Raw genomic sequence first — 19,632 nt, forward strand, 5'->3', positions numbered from 1 at the left:
CCAGGAGGATCTGTTCCATGGTCTTCCCAGGCACAGAGGTGAGACTGACTGGCCTGTAGTTCCCCGGGTCTTCCTTTTTTCCCTTTTTAAAAATGGGGGTGATGTTTCCCCTTTTCCAGTCAGTGGGAACTTCACCGGACTGCCATGACTTCTCAAATACGATGGGATGGATAGTAGCAACTTAAATACACTTATATAATATGCATACCTGTTGCAGTACAAGAGAAGCTTGCAGCCTCATTAGCTATATGAGCTCTAACACCAAAAAACTGTCAACAATGTCAATTGGCTCAAGAAGGGTGTATCTTTCCCACACATGCTTCCTTGGTATCTCTTTCACTGTTGTTCTGGATATCTGCGTTAGTATTTATTGCCAGAAATACTGAGCCAATTGCGCTCTATTTATATCCTCTTTCTGCATAATAACCAGAAAGGAAAGAGAGTTCTCATTCCTTTAAAGCTGAGGCACAGCTAGCCTCATGATAAAATGTATGCTAGAGGTTGTGGTTCTAGTACTTGCAATAATGTTAATAGGGGTGGATGGGCTGCGGAAGGCATTCAGAAAAGCAAACAGAAAACTGTGAAGTATAGCTCCATAAGCCTGGATGGCTGCTGCAGGATTACAGACTACTGTACAAGGGTACCTTTACCTGATCTCTCTTGGGCATAGAGATGAGTGGTTTCAGCTGTTCCTTGATGTAGCTGAGTGAGGAAATAAGTAAGGAACCTGGGAAGAAATCTGCCCCTACAAAAGCGCAATCTGTTTACTGATGTAAAATGTTTCAAGGCAGTGGCAGGGTGCGCAAGACAGCAGGCTGCAAACCAGTATAGTTAATGAAGCATGATGCAATGTCATATTATTTAATGTGATAACAGATATTCAGGTGCAATACCTTCCTTGTCATCAAATGTATATGTCTGCTGACTATCCTCTATTAAAAGCAACTATTAATTTAAAAGAAGTAGAGAAAAATAGCTGGCGAAGAATTAAATACAGAAACATGAAAACCAGTTGCTGGCTACTCTGTCCTTTCCACCCAATATAAGACTCAGAGCAGGACCATGTCCATTCCGTGTGTTTCTTTTTTACTTCTTATTAACTGATGGTCCGTTTTTATTTGAAACCTCGATGTGGAGAGCAGTCTCTTTGAGACAAGGTCTGTTTGAACTTAGTGAGTCATATTAGTTTGCATTTCCACTAGTGGTCAAAGATAATGAATGTAAGCATTGGGATAAAGCTTTCCATTTTGCATTTTACTGACCTGTGAATTCATCAGTTCAGGCTTCTGAGACTTATAGGAGTATTATGGTTGTCTCCATTTCCCGGGAAAATCATGGCTTGTATTTTCAAAAGGGGTAAGACACCTGAAAGATACAGAGATGCTTGCCTCCTGTTAAGGTCAATGAGAGTGAAGTGTCTAAATGTCTTGGGCAGCTGGACATGTTCAAAGATCTGCCATGTGATTTTAAGTTCCTCCATTTCTGAGCGTACCAGCTGAGGCAGACATGAAATGATTTCATGTTTGGGGTTAAATACTCAGCACGGTCTGAAAATCAAAATTCAGTTCATTAGTCATGAAAATGTGTTTCAGAATCCTTTAATGGGTGCATTCTCTGATGTATCTCTTTCATTTACATAGCCATGAGACAGGTAATGAACTTCTGAATTTAAAATACATATTTTTGAGGGCTACACAGGTTATATTTTTCACCAAATGATTTTCCCCATTCTTGCAGCTTGTTAAGTAATTTTGACTTGTGCAAGGCAGATGTATAAGAATATCATCGCATACTAGGATATTTTATACCTACTTTGCACAGGCAGAAATGGCTGTAGAGAATTATAGAAAGTTAAGTTTAAGGTATGTTATTATTTAAAGGAAATATTTATAGCGACTTGGAATTTATCATTTAATCCACCTCCAAGTTTGAATAGCTATATGCTGCTCTCAGGTTTGTGATTGTAAAATGGGATCAATTTTGCTCAATTTTTCCTCTGGAAAACATGACTTCTTGCAGGTTTCCAGAAAAGCTCTATTGTTCCCCACGCACAGGACAAACTGATTTCTAAAAAAAATGTGGCCGTATATGTGAAAACAGAAATTACTGGGATTGAGCACTTCAGAAATCTTGCCTGAACGTGCTTTGCGGGACAAGGATACTATAGCAAATTGCAGGGAGATAGACATAGCGTTTAACCTTTCAGCTTGATGAAATGTTTATTCCTCAAACACAGACATGCAGGCAAAGCAGTGTTACGAGATGACAGTTTAGTAATTACTAGGTGACTGAGAATTCATTGCATATGTTGTTATAGAATACATATAATATAATGCAATTAATTACTTGCTATTATGAGTCAATTTCCCTGTATCTGTGTTTGGAATAATATGTGGTGTAGAGTACAGGTACACTGTAGTATAGTGTCTGGTCACCTGTCACCATGAGGGAGTAAATAATGTGCTTAAAGAGAACTTCCCAATCTCTTTATAAAAAAGTGTTGACCTTTCCTACAAGACATAAATAGTTTCGAAGGGAATATGTTTGGAGGGCAAAATTCACCTGCACGAACAAGGGCATCAAAAGCACTTTTCTGGAGGAAAAGGATTTGTTTTTTATCTAATAGCAAAATGGATGTGGAAATGAGGTGGTTTTGTTGCAGTTGGAAGAAAATATTTTTCTAATGTTTGCTTCTTCTTGCTAGGTTGTATATGTAACAGCCACGTTCCCCTATATCATGTTGATGATTCTTCTGATTCGTGGAGTAACGTTACCAGGTGCTTCTGAGGGGATAAAATTCTACTTGTACCCTGACCTTTCTCGACTGTCTGACCCACAGGTAGGACCATGGTCCATGCATTTATTTTCCTCTCTGGGAAAAACTGCAAGAGTTTCTTCATTTTTAGTTTGAATACAGGTGATTGCTGGATAGTTGTTCATTGTCAGAGATTTGGAATTGTGGATAGGGCTTTAAAGCCATCACTGCTTACATGTGTTAGACTGCATTATTCTTTTAGTAGAAAAGTACCTTGGTTGATAAATCAGAATTTTCAGAAGTGTTCAGTTGCAGATGCTGCTTCTGCCACGGAGGGGCAAGAGCTTTGCCACTGGTTTCAACAGGAACAACTTTAACTAAGACTTACCCATTTTACGGTTCTTTGCTCATTCCAAATCTAAATCTCAGTCAAGATTAGTAGAGGAATTAATCATTCAGATGATTGTTGTCTTTGAAGCAGAAGTCTCCATATGCAATCAAGGAGGAACGAAGTACTCAAACCAGGAACTGTGTCTTTGTTGTTGTTTCCAGAGTAGAGTTGAACATGGAAATACTGGATTAAGTTGATTTTTTTCAGTGACAGATGAGTACAATAAAACAGTTATTATATATCATTTGTCTGATATCAAAGAGGGAAAATCACACAAGCTCTACAAAACCTGAGAGGTTGCAAACAGCATTTTACTTACCTGGTTTGGCAATGTAAAAGACATTATACAGTGTCACTCCTAGGGCTATTACAATATTAAATGGATCCTGAGATGGAGATAAGAAGCTTGGGAATATTTGTCAAAATTAATTTTTTTAATCTGCTTACTGAAGATGTGTCAGCATATTTTTTTTAACCTCTGCTTACGAAATTGTGTATTTTTTTTCAAAAGACAATAGAGGGGACCCTTCAGGTTACTTCCTTGAAGTGTCTGAAATGACTGACTCATGTAAAGTTCACTTTAAACAAGCAATATTTCTACAGAAAAAACAGCTAGAAATAAAAAGATTCATTTAAAATATTGAAAATTTTAGATGAAAATTTAATCACGTTGCCACTTTTGGACTCAGCAATGTTTCCATCATTCTATGTCAGCATAGATGGGAAGTGAAAGAAGAGTTGTGGAAGTGGTGTTAGAACGTCAGTGATGTGCTATGGCTTTCCAACAGCTAGCTTGCTTAGCGGTGGCCTCAGTTCACCTGAGAAATCAGCACAGTAACAGAGAAAAACAACAGGATTCTCCGACACGCTCCCAGTTATTTCTTTGCAACATATAATAGACTCAGACTGTAGTAAATACAGCAAGCCAGTCCAGTTTCAAGTGAACCTCATGTGTCGTAACTCATTTTAGCAGAGACAAGAAATTTGACTGTTGTATGCTTATCTGAGAACACGGATGGCATCTGTTTATTTTCTCCAGTTTTAACTAGTGTTTCACCCTGCTGTGTGGTTTTGACAACTGAAGTTACCCACTGCCTTAACAAAAAGTGTTCACTGAGTACTCTTTTCTTGTACTACACCATGATGATTCCTCCACCTGCAAAGTCTATCGACCTAGTATGAATAGGAGGTAGTCCTGCTGCTTAAATGTTGATTCCTTCACTTGTCCAGTGGTGTGTGAGAGGCCTGTTAACAGGATTTTGCCCTGCATGTGGATTTTTCACATGCCACTGACATGTGAAGTCATTTCACAGAAGCCACTTGCTTCTGTTTGTTATTGAGGGAGGGCACGCAAGCTTAAGCAACATTATTGTCAGGCTACAAGGGGTTTTTATATGCCTATTTACTGTACTGTTTCCATTTGTAAAGAAGTACATCGTTGCCATGACAATTTCCAAAGCACATAATATTAGTCTAAGCAGTCTGTGAAGTACAAAGCACTTAAGACACGTGTGCATCCCTTGCTTCTGTTTGTTATTGAGGGAGGGCACGCAAGCTTAAGCAACATTATTGTCAGGCTACAAGGGGTTTTTATATGCCTATTTACTGTACTGTTTCCATTTGTAAAGAAGTACATCGTTGCCATGACAATTTCCAAAGCACATAATATTAGTCTAAGCAGTCTGTGAAGTACAAAGCACTTAAGACACGTGTGCATGTATCTGTTTGTTCCACACATACAGCTCAGCTGATACTAGAATGTCTTTTGGGAGGGTTTAATCGATTGCTTCAACAAGCCAACTTTCTTCTCCGTTTCAATAAGACTTTAACTGACACATTGCCACACCTCAGCCTTAGTATTTCAAACACCTTTTTGTAGGAAAGAAGCTGAAGTAGAATGGACCATAGTAGAGATTGTGGAACACTAAATACAGGTAATTTAACTGTAGTACGTGTGATGAAATGGTTTTAGAGAATTATTTGTGTGTTGCAAAAATGCTATTTCATTGAAATTGAAATATTTTGTGAAGACTAATCAACTTGATTTTTGAAGAAAGATTTCTGAGTTATGAGTGGGATCTCTGGTCAATTTTCAAGAAATAAAGGAAGTTTGGCTTCTCAATCTTAAAAATAGAATTTGGCACAACTCATTTTATTAAAGAAACGTAAAATTGAATTGGTTCAGCTTTATTGCAACTTTTAATGGTAACAAGATAGATATATAGACATTTTCCATTTTATGGAAACGTAGAAATTAATAATGTTCAAAACCATGAATTTTTGCATCAAAAAACCCCATTCCATAGGCCTCTTCCCAACTTGTTCTAGAGATTTTTGCCAAGAAGCAAATATAGGACAACCGAAGTAACCTTGACATTTGTGCTTCCAGTTTTCATCTTTACTCTTGTTTATTTGGATTTACTCCACAATATCAAAGCATAATGCGTGTGTACTAGCAGAAGTTGTTTTCCTCTTCAGTTGGAGGTCTGTTTAAATAATGTTCCAGGGAGACTACTGTGTCTGTATTAGGAGATCGGTATTTGAACCACAGTGCCAACTATGTTTACTGTGGATTAAATAAATTAAGTTTCTCTTCAAGGCTCACTTTAGTTTGAAGTTCTTGAATCTTTTGTCTTTGTGTAATTTGCATTCCATGGTTCGTTATAGCTTTCTAAGCAGCTATTCATCTGTCTTTTCAGTTCCTCTTAGCTTTCAAGTGCTGTGTTCTCTATTTCATTTTTATATTCTATCTTTTCAGCAGACTGAATCCTCTTGGTCTGAAAATGCCATCTTTTGTCCAGTGTATCTGTAGAGCTCATACCAATCACTTTTCATTATAATAGCGGAGTACTATATTTAAGCTTCAGAAACGCTTTGTTTCATCAACAGTAAGGTCTCTATAGCCCACGTGTTCAAATTGGCTTGAAATACATCCCTCTGCCCCAATCTGGAAGATACAGGTGCTGTTTGTAGCTTAAATATAGGGACTTTCCTGAGTTATAACTCACATAAAAGTAGTATTTTACAAACTTAAAAGGATTGTTATGGTTTTTGTGTGCAAGTCTGACTCAGAATATGGTTCTGATTGTCCCCCAACAGATTTAAGTCACTTAATATGTAGTCATGCTTGTGTGTGGTACTCACTGCTCCTTTTTGGGGAAAACATTTGGTTCTTCATGATGGGATTTTCCAAACATTTGTGCATGGAAGAGGTTAAATAGGTTAGGGACTAGCAGACGTACCAGTTTGATGGATCAAGGAGCAATATTATGGTCAATGATCTGGAAAACACACGCATGTAAAATTAAACCCTGCTGTAGCAGTGGATTCTTAAAATGAGGAGGAAAATAAAAATAAAGCCTTCTTGTTTATGTGCTTGTATGCTAATAACTGGCTGAGTTACTGGGTTTTTTTAATTAAAAAATATGTATTGTTTCCATGAAGATACTCATTATAGCATCTGTAGGGGTGAACGTGTCAACATAGTCGGAATTGCACTCTCCTGAACAGCTGGTGCTTACCAAAATCTTGAACAAATTTAATTAATCTGGGTTTTGCAACTGAATTGCACATGAGAATACATTTCTATGTGGAAAGAATACAGGTTGTACTTTATGTCTGATATACTCTCATGTGAATGTTAAGCATGATAAATGAATGACGGGGCAAATTACATATAAGGCACAGGAAAATCTGAGCTATCACAGTTAGGATTGATTTTAAATTTCTCTGATCTTTTATTTGCAGTGAGAAAACGTTAAAGTTGCAATAAAATTTCTGATGGCAGAAACATTTCTGCAAGTCACCTCTAGTGGCTCAGCTATGACAGTTCAACTATGAGGTAGCCATGACTGTGCAGATGACTGTGGAGACCTTCCAGATGTTTTCTGTGGCTAGTCTTGCAATGGGTAGTCCACCCAGTTTGAAAATGTTTTCCAGAAGGATTTTTTCCATAAATTTCCCTGGTACAGAAATTCGGTTGACTGGCTTGTAGCTCACTGGACCTTCCTTCTTGCCCTTCTTGAAAATGAGTACCAAAACGTGAATGTACAGCAACGAGCATCAACTTAACCTGAAAAAACCCTTACATGAGACAAAGATTACTCTTTTCCTTACATTGCCCCGTCTCAGAAATTTCTTTCTTCTTGCATTTTCCTATGTGGCACTTAGGCTAAGTTTTCATGATCTGTGTGCTTACAGAGAAAAATAACATTTTAGTACATCGGGTATCTGTTTTAGGGAAAACAATTTTTTTGGGTAGAAAATCACTTAGAATAAATGCACATTAATTTCTTTTTTGCCTGAAAATTGTAATTTTCATTAAAAAGTCTTAATTTTCAGGGTAGCATGAGTTTATTTTGCTAGTTTATTCACTCCTTCCTGAACATCATCTTAGTATATTTGAGCATATACGTAGAATTATACTTTAAAAAAGGATGCTATTCACCAAAGCTGTAAACAATTGCTATCCAATTAGGCTAATTATAATACACATGTGTGAGAGACATTTGGGAATACTATATAGGTGTAGAGATAATATTTTCTTAAATCCTGTTCTGAAAATCCAAACTGGAAAAGTATTTGAGAATTTATCTTCCCTTAACTTTTTATTTCCAATGTTTAATAATGCAGAGTTGTTTTAGCGATGAAAGCTGCAGCAGTAATGCCACTCTGATTCTTTACCAAGAACTGTCGTCTTAGCAGTAGGAGAAATAACCCAGATTGATTCAATGTTAGTACATGCAGCCTTGGAAGAAAGCAACTATCACAATTGTATCGCCACCTTGAGGCCGAATGAAACCCATGTTTTCAAAGGCGGAAGAAAATAAAAATTCTCTCCTGGCTTTGAAAGTGGAGGAAGCTGTTGCATTTAAACAGAAGTGTTAGGGCTCTGTCTTCTTTTTTTTTTTTAAAAAAAAGTAGAAGAAATTGTGATTTCATTTTTGGGTGGTTTCATGCTCAGAAAATCAAGGGAACTGTATGGATTCCGGCATAGTGGATTTTAGACCTGAACTGTATCTATCTAAGCGTATTCATCCTTAAAATTGAAACCTACGAATTTTCATATGTTGGCAATGAAATGATATCTAATTGCTGGAGAATTTTTTGATGCTTCTATTTGTTTGGAATGTGACAAGTGAGAAGCTTGTAATCTAATGAGAAACTTACTTCGTAGGATGCATTCAATACTGGATGGTAAGCCTGGGTTTTAAGCATAGTACTTGGCGAAAGGGTTCAGAGGCAGGCCATGTCTTAAATCTTACCATCCTTTTGATACCACTAAGTCTAGTAACACCTTCAGCAATTTACTGCATTTTTGACCATTATAAGAGTTTGTGCAGTCATTTTTTTAAAAACAATTAACTGGGAAAAAATAGTAGTAATGAGAGGAGGAAGATGTCCAGTTCCCATCACACTCATGCAGTTCTGTTAACAGCTATGGAATTGACTCTTCTTTTTCCTACCAATTTCTTCCCAGTCTCTGCATTGTTTGCTTCATCAGGTATTTGCTTTCTGAACCAGGCAGTTATGACGCACACACATGGGAGTTGCAGTAAATTTAAAAGAGAGTGAAATGCCAGAAATTCATACAAGGGCCATAGGTATGAAAATCCTTAGCTGAATTTACTATCTATATAACTACAACTCCCACTTTACGCATGTATCTTTGAACAGTCTTTGTTCATTTGATATGGAAACTAAATGTCAAACCGTCCATTCTATGAAAGGCAAAAAGTACTGCTGATGATTGTGAGGCTCTGCTTAACAGCAGTTAAGTAGTAATCCCCTACTGAAACTTTTTAAATTTAAACTTGAAAAAGAATTAATCCATCTCGACGTCTGCTGTTTGCACCATCGTTACAAATTACTGAGATTTTAAATTGTAAGGTAAGCACAGGATATAGACTGGTACGATGTTTAGAAACATTTTGCCCTACAATACAGTTTATAATCTCCACAATGAGGAACTATTTCTTTTCACTATGTACTATGGCTTTTGCATTACAAATTGTTTATGTGGTTTTAAAGAATAGGAAGACCAACAAATTGCTGTAATGCAGTGTGCTTGCTGAAAGGGCAGAGGTATTTAGCAAAGCCATAAATCACTCCTGGGATGGATACTATTCCCATTTTCCCCAAAGAAAGACTGAAGGCAAGCCTGGGAGCACATTTCGTTTCCCCTGCTCAAAGGAACATAGATACTGCTCTCTCGCAGTGAATCAGCACATACATTTCAAAAGGCATGGGCTGAAGACATTCAGGGTCGTCTCCTATGACAAAAAATTACTCTCTGCGATGCATGGAACAGCTTAGTATTTGTTCACCACACAAGTCATTACATTGTGCAAAGACTTTAGGTATATTTAATAATGCTGTGGGAAAGGCACAATCTAAATTGAATACATCGTTGCTAAACTGTTGGTGCATATGAGTGAATGCGACCTATCTTTTTATGCCTCAATATACAACTCTTTTTTTCAGCAGCATAATATTGTGACTGTTAATTTTTATGTAGCAAATGTGGTTTCAGAAGTCCAGTTATTGCTTTGGAGAGTTATTTCAAGCCCTGAGCAAATAGTTTGCCACCTCCTCCTCACGGTTTTTCCTTGTGTTTCTTGCTATTGCTACACAGGCAACAGCAAGCTGAGCAGGCAACAGCAGATTTTGGCAGTTAGAAGAGACTTGTTGAAAGAATGGGGTCATTTCGTAATTTCCCTGGGGCTTCTATGCCACATGAAATCTCTTCCAGCTATCCCTGCAACCCCTTAGCAACCTTGGCAATGGAGAGACATCATCTGAGCTTCAGGGAAACTCTAATCGCACTTTAATATTAGACTTTATGGCTAGTGCGATATGCCACTGGAGGGAGACAGGATCCACGCATTAGCTCAGTGTATTGGCATAACAGGGAGAGATTTTTCACAGTTTACAATGATGGCACCTGAAAAGAAGTACTGCATAAACTTGAAGAGCCATTTTGTGCATAAATTAATTAACATTCTCAGGAACATTTAAGGAATTTCGAATACTATCAATGACTCCAGCCTGTCAGCTGCTCTAGAAGTCAAGTCTCCTAGCAAGAGAAAAGCTGCTGTTAAAAATTCGTTTCAGATGAAATTAAAAATTGGTACAAAAAATACTAAGTGATATATGGATATTAATGAGGGAATAATAATAAGGGACCTTGTGCACAGTGAAGATAGCCAGTAAGTGAAGCAAATAAATATTCCACACTATTTCTGGGACAGTCACCAGTGGGTATATGATGCCATATAAATAGAGGCACTGGAAATATATAGTTATTTTAAGAATTGCTAACAGGATTCTTGTTAATCCTGTTATTCCAGAGGAACGAAAGAAAAAAGAAAAAGAGAAGATTACTACACCAGCGGAATGATGTGCAGCTTGCAGAAAATCTGTTATTTACTGTTTAAAAAATCGAGTGCTCCTAAAGATTATTCTTTGAAGACCTGTACAAAAAATGCTTTCTAATCCTTCAGACACTTCTGAGACTCTTTATTTCCATCCTAGAACTGGAATAGCAGTTGAATTCTCAAAACAATCCAACAAAAAGAAGGCTGGGCAAACATCTGCAGAAAAGTAGTAATGGCTAAAGTGTATTGTGTACACCCCACAAACTACCATTGGAGAGATGCCATGTTGTAGGGGTTGACTGTGAGCCTGGAAAGGTCTCTACCTAAGGGTTTTACAGTAAATGGAGTTGGGTTCACACACATTTTTTCCCCAGAGGTAGCCTAGAGGAGATTGGTACTGAAGTTCTCCCCTGAAGGTGTTCTCTGAACTAATGGAAACACAAAATGAGGAGGAGGCAGAAAGGGACAGAAAAGGTGCCTTCCTCCAGGGTGGTATAAGTAAGTTGGGGACTGCATTGAGCTGTGGGCTATGAAGGCATCTTACAATTACATGTGCCTTACTGCTGCTCTTCCCTTTTCCTACCATGCTTTTTGTATCTGCTAGCATATAGTCTGTATGACACTTGTGCATACATGTATGATTTATTTGCAAGAGCAGTGTGGGAAAGGGAGAAAAAAGTGATAGAAAGCAAGGAGAGGGAAGCTGGGAGGAGAAGGTGGGAGGTGACTGATGACAGTTGCTGGCACACTGCCCTAATGTATGTGGGAAAACAAGCTGCCTCTCCCATCATGAACTGTCACCAGCTGCCAGGCAGCTCACAGCAAGGATCCAGGAGAGCAAATTGGAAAGATGAGGAGATGCGTGTATTGGCAGCTGTGACTTTCTGATGCTCTCTACTCTGAATGTCTGTGCTAAATTGTTGACTGTTCCTTCCTTATGGATAAAGTCACGCCATTCTCTTAGTATAGTTTTTGTTTAGGCTGTTGAAGCTGGATTGATTGTCGACTACTTTACCTAGCATCGCATAATTGTTTCTTCCTTATGCTTTATAAAATGTTTGTACGCACACGCTAAAGTTATATCATCAAAATTGCCCATGAAGAGAAATGGCAGGATGGGATAGTCAACATGTTTTCTTAACTTCAGATTCTGCTGTGGTGCATTACATGACTTGGGGATACAGTTCATATTCTTTTCTCTGAAATAAGAGTCTTTTAAGAAATAAATTTATTCCTGTGTTAATGTTAAATTCCAGAAAATTTTGTAATACAGCAATTCCTGCGAGGTCATTAATATTTTAAAAGATATCTTCCTTAACTGTGTTCACAGTCTTAGATTTCCATATGTTAACGTATTTTCCCATATGGATGTTTATAGGCAGCTGCTTTAAACACTGAGGCTCAAATAAACTGAGCATTCTGTGACCATTTGCACCAGAACCCTGGCTGCAAGAATATCTTTTTGTGCCATCGGAGAACAGAGGCAATAACGTGTTTTGTCACACCAGTGCCAACCAAACACTACTACTTCAATTTAGGACTGTAAATAAGGATAAGGAAAGAAAGCATCTGACTGTCACAAAGAGAGAGGCAATAAAATGCATTGAGTAAATTTGTTACAAACTTGGCAGGAAATCATCAGATGTTGATGCAGTTTGGGATACGGGTTCACCGATCCTTCATTTGTTTGTTTACTGTCACCCATGTGAAGTTTTCAGAGAACATCTGAATCAAGAAAGCGCAGCTGAATTTGTAAAGAATGGGAGGCAGAATCTGGTTCCTGGTGATTTTGCACTTAAGTTCTGTGTGCACATATTGATATTTTAGCAGAACAAACACGAAACATTTCACACAGACCAGAGCTTTAAAAAGTGTTTTTATTTTGAAGAGGTGTTTTCCTTTATTCTTTTTACTATTATTATTACGTAAAACAAAATCTTGTTTAGGAATTAAAAATCAAATGTTTCATTTAAAAACAGAGAAAAAACATTTGACTTCTCAAAATAACTTTTCAGTTTTTGACCAAATGCTTTTCCTGTTTGACACAAATTTATAAATAATGTAAATTAAGCTGAATCTTCATTATTCTGCAAAATTAAACATTTGATCAATGTCAATACCTTCAGTAGCCCCCTTAGTGTCAAGAAGTGCAGGTCCTGAACACAATTCCTAAATGGCATTTTTTTTATTCTAGCACTTTTTTTTATCTTGAACTCAGTTTTACTTTAAGTTTCTGCCAGCTCTGTGGCATAAATGAAAGGGTTTTCACTGCCCAGCTCTCTTTAAAAAGGACTAGGCTCAGAGCAGAATTTTAGTGAACGTTGAGTGGCTTGTTTACTAAAATTTGCCAGTTGGGTATACGGTTCCTGTCACTCTAAAAACAACTCATGCTTTTAAAATACTCTGAATCCCTCTGTGTAAAATAATAAAACAACATGGTGACTCTGAGGGATGTTCACAAAAAGGTATAGTGAAAGCTGGTACTTTCCCAGCTTGGAGGTCTAAATGAACTTGTTTATCCATCCGTGATGGTGAGCAGAACATAGGTTGAAAATGATTGCAGCAGTTAAAACAATGAAGAAGGTATAGCTGGGGCACTAGCCTTCAGTGAGTTACTATCTTATGGAGGAAGGCGGAAAATGTGGCACACGATTAGGGATTACAAACTGATCTGTTCTGTATCTTGATCTTCACAATAAAGTAGATAAGGTGGTCCAGAGTTGTCATATTTGACATTACGTATATAACTGGCATGTGTAAGCAAGGTTCTGACTTTGTAGATGGCTGCCTCTTTCAACAGTGGAGAGGGAAAGGTATCTTGGAAGTGTAGTTCGGTCACCCACCACTTGCATCAGTCTTATAGATTTCTTTTTGCACTAATTCTGTAGAGCGCTTGGAATGACCACAGTCTTACAGCCAGAGCAGGGACAGGTACCTTAGCTTGAGTGAATGAGGCAGAGGCTAAATAACATTGGGGCTAATTTACTCCCCTGGATATTTTGAGACTGAGCAGGCAATGATTTTCAGTACTGGTACATCACTGGTACATAACTGTATTTTTGTATTTATGTAACTCCGCTTACCTGCAGATTTTTAAGTAGTTTAGGTCACAAAAGGGTAATATGTATAGTCACTGAATAAGTCAGTTGTTAAAGAACCCAGTCTGTCAAACACAACTCCAAATAGTAAAATATTAATATTGCGTTCTCTTTAGGTCCAAGAGAGGTGGTTTGTTGGGTTTCTTTTATACACTGGCTTAAATTTTTACTTTAGCTGCATAGTCATATAGGTGCAAGTAGAAGCAAGAACTGAGTGCGTATTACCAAAATATAGAGTTGAAGAATGCAAGACTAAATGAGTTGGCAGCAAGTGGGAAAGGGGAAGAAATAAACAAAAACGCGGTCCCTTTTTGTCTTCTTTCCACCCCGTTGTACTGAGTACTGTAGGCTGGAGGTATCAGACAGAAGCAAATCATCCTTCAGATGGAGGGGAACATGCAAGAAGTGATTCTGAAGAACAGACACAGCATCAAAGAAGTTTGTGGGTTGGAATGACCTATACATCACTCCATGCTCCTGGCTGAGTATGAGGAAAAATACCTACCAGCACATTGGCTCTTTGAACATTTCAGATAAGCATTTAAAATAAGCCTAGGATATCAGCAGTACGATGTTTGTTTCCCAAATTAACTTCTCCAGGACAAATCCGTCACAGGGAAGAGATGACAAGCTTATGCCTGAAGGACTAAAACAAATTTGCTTTATTGCTTTGCCTTTCTTCATCCCCCCTCGCATTTATTTATGAACATTATCTAGGGAACTCATTCTATTTTTATATCTGTTGAGCCCCATATGGAGCTGGATGTTGTTAGTAGCTCCTTACCTAGTGATGTGAGCTTCTTTAAACTGTCAGGTGGAGTCTCAGCGACTTGTAACTGAGAACAACCAGAAAACCCCAAATGCCCCTTAAAAAAAAAAAAAAAAATCTTAAGATCTGAGATTGAATGGATAAGTTGTTGCTCTAAGCTTGCTAGAGGAATCTCAGAGATTCTTAGCACATAACCCTGGGTAGGTGCCAGGCTCTTGGTCTGGTTCCAAGCAAATTCCAGCTGCCATTCACCAGTAATTAACTCTGAGACACATAGTCAGATGGTACGTACCAAGTTATCATCTTTGCATCAATGCAGTGGTGCCCTGCCAGTTGCAGAGCTGTGGCCATGCTCGTTCATCCACAGAATCGGATTTGTCCAAGTCCACAGAACAAGTCAATGGCTGGTCTACCTACCCTTACATACCAGACCAAATTCCTTCCTGGGAGTCTTGGTTGCACACCCTTGATAGCAGTGCTTGCTGTCTATTGCAGATGCTACAAGGCTTCCCATCTCTAGCTGGCCATTACATTTAGGATTGGAGGCTTCTGACTTGCATGCAAGTTAAGAGTATGGGGAGAGATTAATTTAAAGCTTTAGTTATTCTATGATTCTATAAAATGCCTAAGTTAATGACTATCACTTGCTCAGTACTTAATCATTGATGAAATTCAAGGACGAAGAGGCTACAGGACAAAGAAGTAGAGTTTCTGTTTGTGAATATGGAGTCTTTGAGACTGCAGTGAATAAATATATATGGTTTCGTGGCATAAACTCACTGAGGAGGTAACTAATGCTCAATACTCTGAAACAATTTACTACTGGGCAGTGCTGCTACAGAATTGATATTCTGAAGGTTTAGCTGTGAGGTAACCTTAATGGATTCTTATTTTTGCTTCCTGGAATTGCTGTTCTGTTTTGACTGAGAAAGATAAGTAACATGTAGCCTTTTGTTTTAACTCATTTGGGTTTGCTGTACACAGTGGGGGCACATCCATTTAGCCTTAATTGTTGCTTAAAGACATTTATTGGCTTTTCATTTCTATGTGCTTCCTTGGGCTGTCATGCAGACAGTTCTGTGTATTCTTGACTCTTTCCTGTTACTTGTCTTCTACATTCAAACAACTGGATAAAAATATTTGTTTGTAGTTTGAATGTGATTGTACAAAACAGCAGAAAGTAGAGCACCGAACACCAAAGCTGTACCAAAGGCAAGGGCCAAGATGCTCTGGCCCTGAGAGTTTCTCTGGAGAACTCCTGGGGCAGAGCGATGCAGTTTAAAGCCTGTCGGTTACCCGTGACCCGCAACCAGAAGGTATGTGGCAGGGGTAAGAGAGGTGGTGGGCCTCCCAGGCTTCCTGTGCAGACAGTGGAAAGAGAAAGCCACCTTTGGAGAGTATTTCCATTGCATTGTACTCAAGTCATTTGAACATATAAAGTTATGTAACATTTTGATACAGTTAACGAACTAGAATAAAATTGGAATTTATTGGTTTGGTAAATGTTTGCTGTAGTCTTTCCCTGAGCATCTGGTTTTGGCAACAATTAAAAGACGACCGTGGGCTACCTTTGCAGTGATTGAATGTAGCCCTGCTTTTGTTATGTATTTATATCCAAATATGTATCCTTTGTACATAAGTAGCTAAAGCGAAAAAATGTTTGTGTTGGACTGTCTTGATAGTAATTTGAATCCTTTCCATTCCATTGTCTTAAGTCATACTAAACAGAAAATGACAGTTCTCAAATGAGAAGAGGATTTAAGAAGTTTTAATAAAGTGGTTAATGCTCTAGATTAACTATATGGCTTTTCTTAGTTTTCTGGGGCAATTTTTGCTGAGTTAGGATGGGATTATCCACATCCGTAGCTTTGTTGAAGGCTGAGTGACTAAAATGTGATTAAATTATAATAAAATTATATATTTTCTTGTCTGTCACTTTGGATTGTTGACCTATATTCTCAGTACCAATATTTGAAGGAGTATGTAGCACAAGATTTCAGTTCTCTATGTTTTGAGATTACTATTTTAAAAAGATAATTAACTTTTAATTGTGCCTTTATCATTTATTCTGCCTAAGCATTCAGGTTTTATTATGCTTGTGAAGGACAATATTTAGATTATTATGCGGGCAGTGTGAAATCAATGCAGTCTTCAATTAAGCATCTATTTGTGTAACAGAATAATAAGTAATATTTTGTCACTTGGCACCTTTAATTGATTTATTAAATACTGGTTTTAGTTGAGGGAATTTCTAGGGACATTCCTGTTAAATTTTAAAAACATTTTTCACTTTTCCTTTTGGTCTTTAGGCAATAAATATTTTTTAAAGTAAATAAACTATGGTAGAGGTACTCAGTGGATATTAGCTGGAAGCTGGACCACGGTTTTGGTGGTATTGTAGACAATTAAGTAGTTAGAGTAGCTTTTCAGAGAACCATATGGTATTTGTGATGCTCCTTAGAAGACTGATCTGCTCATTAAATAGCAACGGTAGCTCTATAGGCTAATATATAGCCAACAGTCACTGGTGGGTTTTTTGTAAAAAAACAAAAAAAGCCCCAAAAGCTTTTACACACTGTCAGACCTGAAACTGGAGCAGAGCCCTCCTGGTTCTGCAGCCAAGGCACCATTCCCCGTTTGTGTGGCAGTCAGCCAGTAACTCAGGAGGTCCTGTTGGAACCCTGCCTTGGATTTGGCAAAAGACTATAAAAATGGAGATGTAGTGGGTTTAGAAAAATACAAAAGAATGTGCCGTTTCACACAATGAACTCACTGCTAGAGGATGTGGGAGGCTGAAAGTATAAATTCATTCAATTAATTACAGATAGGTCGATTGTGAACTGTTAAACACAAGAGTCCACATATAACCTGTGGCTCCAGCTTGTTTCTGCTGGAGAATTTCTGTCCAGCTTCTACTGGCAAGTTCCCTGTCCTGGGATGTCCACCCTGCAGGTGCAGTCTCCTCTGTCCCTACTATAAAATAAGATGAAGTACATGCCAGCTAGTAAGAACATGCTTATTTGAATAGAAAATAACACATTAGTGGCTGACTGCTACAGATTCATAGTTTAACTGATATCTTTAATCCTTTGATAGCAATTATTCATCATTTTCATTATCCTATGCATGGATTGGTGGGGGAAGCTGTGCCAGAAGTTGTATAGGCGTGGAAACATAATATTCCTTGTTTGGGTACTGGCATTATCAGGTGAGAGATTAAGAGAATTATAGAAATGAGTGTGAGAAAACAACTAGATAATGTTAGTTAGTGGAATGGACAGTCAACTTAACATGATAATTTCTTCTGCAGAAAAGGGAGCATTAAAGTAAGCATCAAACAATATGTTATTTGCTTGAAAATATGTAAGATGATGCTTTACATAAAAACTTACCTAGAAGAAAGATCATGTAGCCCAGTATGCTGTCTCCAGTAATGGACCTAAGAGGATTCCTAGGGGAATATATGATATTTGTCCCTTGAACTCTTTGGACAGCCAGGTATTTTCAGCTCAGGTGATTTCCTGAGGTCTGTGTGGCTTTTTATGTTCAGAAATCCTCAATGGATTTCCATTCCATGTAGTTTTCTGATCTCCCCTAGAGCCCGTGAAGACTTTTAGCATCCCCAACATCTCTTGGCAACAAGTTCCACAGGTCTGCTAATTGTATCAGGAAGAGCTACCTCCTTTCATTCTTTTGAACTGGATTCCTAGAAACTTCATCTCATGATTCAAAAGTTCTTGCACTGGAAGTAACAGTGAACAAAGTATCCCTAGTCTTTCCCTCCTCATTGATGACTTGTTAAACTGCACTGACATCCCACCTCAGTTGAAGTCCTAGCCCACTCAATCTGTTCTCATACAGAATCACAGAATAGTTGAGGCTGGCAGGTACCTTTGGGAGAGCTTCTAGTCCAACCTCCCTTCCAAAGCAGGTTCGACTAGAACGAGTTGTTCAGGACTGTAGAAACATACAATCATTTGGGTTGGAAAAGACCTTTAAGATCATCGAGTCCAACCATAAACCTAATATTGCCAAGTCCACCAAAGACCATGTCCAGTTGGGTTCTGTGTATCTCCAAGGATGGCAGCTCCACAAGCTCTCTGTGGGCAACCTGTTCCAGTGTTTTACCGCTCTGACAATGAAAGCTTTTTCTTATGTTTAAGTGGAATTTCCTGTGTTTCAGTTTGTGCTTCTTGTCCTTCCATCAGACACCACTGAGAAGGCACTGGTTCCCTCTTCTTTACTCCCTCCCATCAGGTATTTATAAACATTGTTACGGTCCCCTGAGTCTTCTCTAGCGTCAACAGTCCCAGCTCTCTCAACCTCTCCTCGCATGCTAGATGCAACAGTCCCTTAATCATATTTGTAGCCCTTCACTGGACTGCAGTAAGTCTATGTCTCTCATGAACTGAGACCCTAGCACTGAACACAGCAATCTAGACGTGTCTCAACAGTGCTTGGCAGAGAAAAAGGATCACCCAGCTCCCTTAATGTCTGGTAATGCTCTTCCTCATGCTTAGCCCAGGATACTGTTGGTCAGCTTTGCCCCAAGGGCACACACCATCACGGTCAGCTTGTGCCCTAGGACCTTCCAGGAGGTTGTCCCCTAGCCTGTATGGATGCATGGGGTTGTTCATACCACAAAGCACAAAGCTATTTTTGGTTACCTGTTTCATCTTTTTCTTAGCCCTTTCAAATTCTGTTGTAACTTTTTATGTGAGGAGACCATAGTGAGAACTGCATAGAGTATTCAAGATGTGGACAAACGATGGATTTAGTCAGTGGTATAATGCTACTCTCTTCCTTAGTATTCCTTTTAATTCCTTTTCCTCCTTAATAATGCCTAGCACTTAATTTGCTTTCTTAACCACTGCTGAGCACTGTTGGAACTATCTAATGTAATTACAAGATAATGCTTCCAAATCAAAATTATCAGCTCAGAGCCCATCATTTCATATGTCAAATCAGAGTTGCTTTTTCTTGTATATATTGCTTTAAATGTAATTGAATTTTATCTACAATTTTTTAAAATTTTATTTTCCAGTCATGCCAGCTTATAAGATCCATCATCACAATAAGCTGTCATTCTTGCTAGTCTGGGTAACTTAGTGTCACTTCTTTTTTTAACTATCATCTTTGCTAGTCTGCTTAACTTTGTGTCACCCCTTTTCCCCTTTTTTGTCAGTGACTTGTGAAGAAACTGAACAGCAGAGGCACAGGTCATTGTAGTATTCCATTGGTGG

The 19,632-nt window shown here is 38.3% G+C and overlaps 1 protein-coding gene across 1 annotated transcript in view; it reads left to right on the forward strand.

Annotated features, from left to right (window-relative positions):
* The window catches only part of SLC6A11 (solute carrier family 6 member 11), a 113,663-nt gene that overhangs the window by 54,390 nt on the left and 39,641 nt on the right, over positions 1–19,632 (forward strand). Inside the window, exon 6 of the mRNA XM_009287049.1 lies at positions 2,705–2,839. Within this exon, the coding sequence (XP_009285324.1) occupies positions 2,705–2,839 (135 nt within the window). The remainder of the gene's footprint in view (positions 1–2,704; positions 2,840–19,632) is intronic.

Source organism: Aptenodytes forsteri, unplaced genomic scaffold, assembly GCF_000699145.1.
Source record: "Aptenodytes forsteri isolate BGI_AS27 unplaced genomic scaffold, ASM69914v1 Scaffold105, whole genome shotgun sequence".
Classification (NCBI taxonomy): domain Eukaryota; kingdom Metazoa; phylum Chordata; class Aves; order Sphenisciformes; family Spheniscidae; genus Aptenodytes; species Aptenodytes forsteri.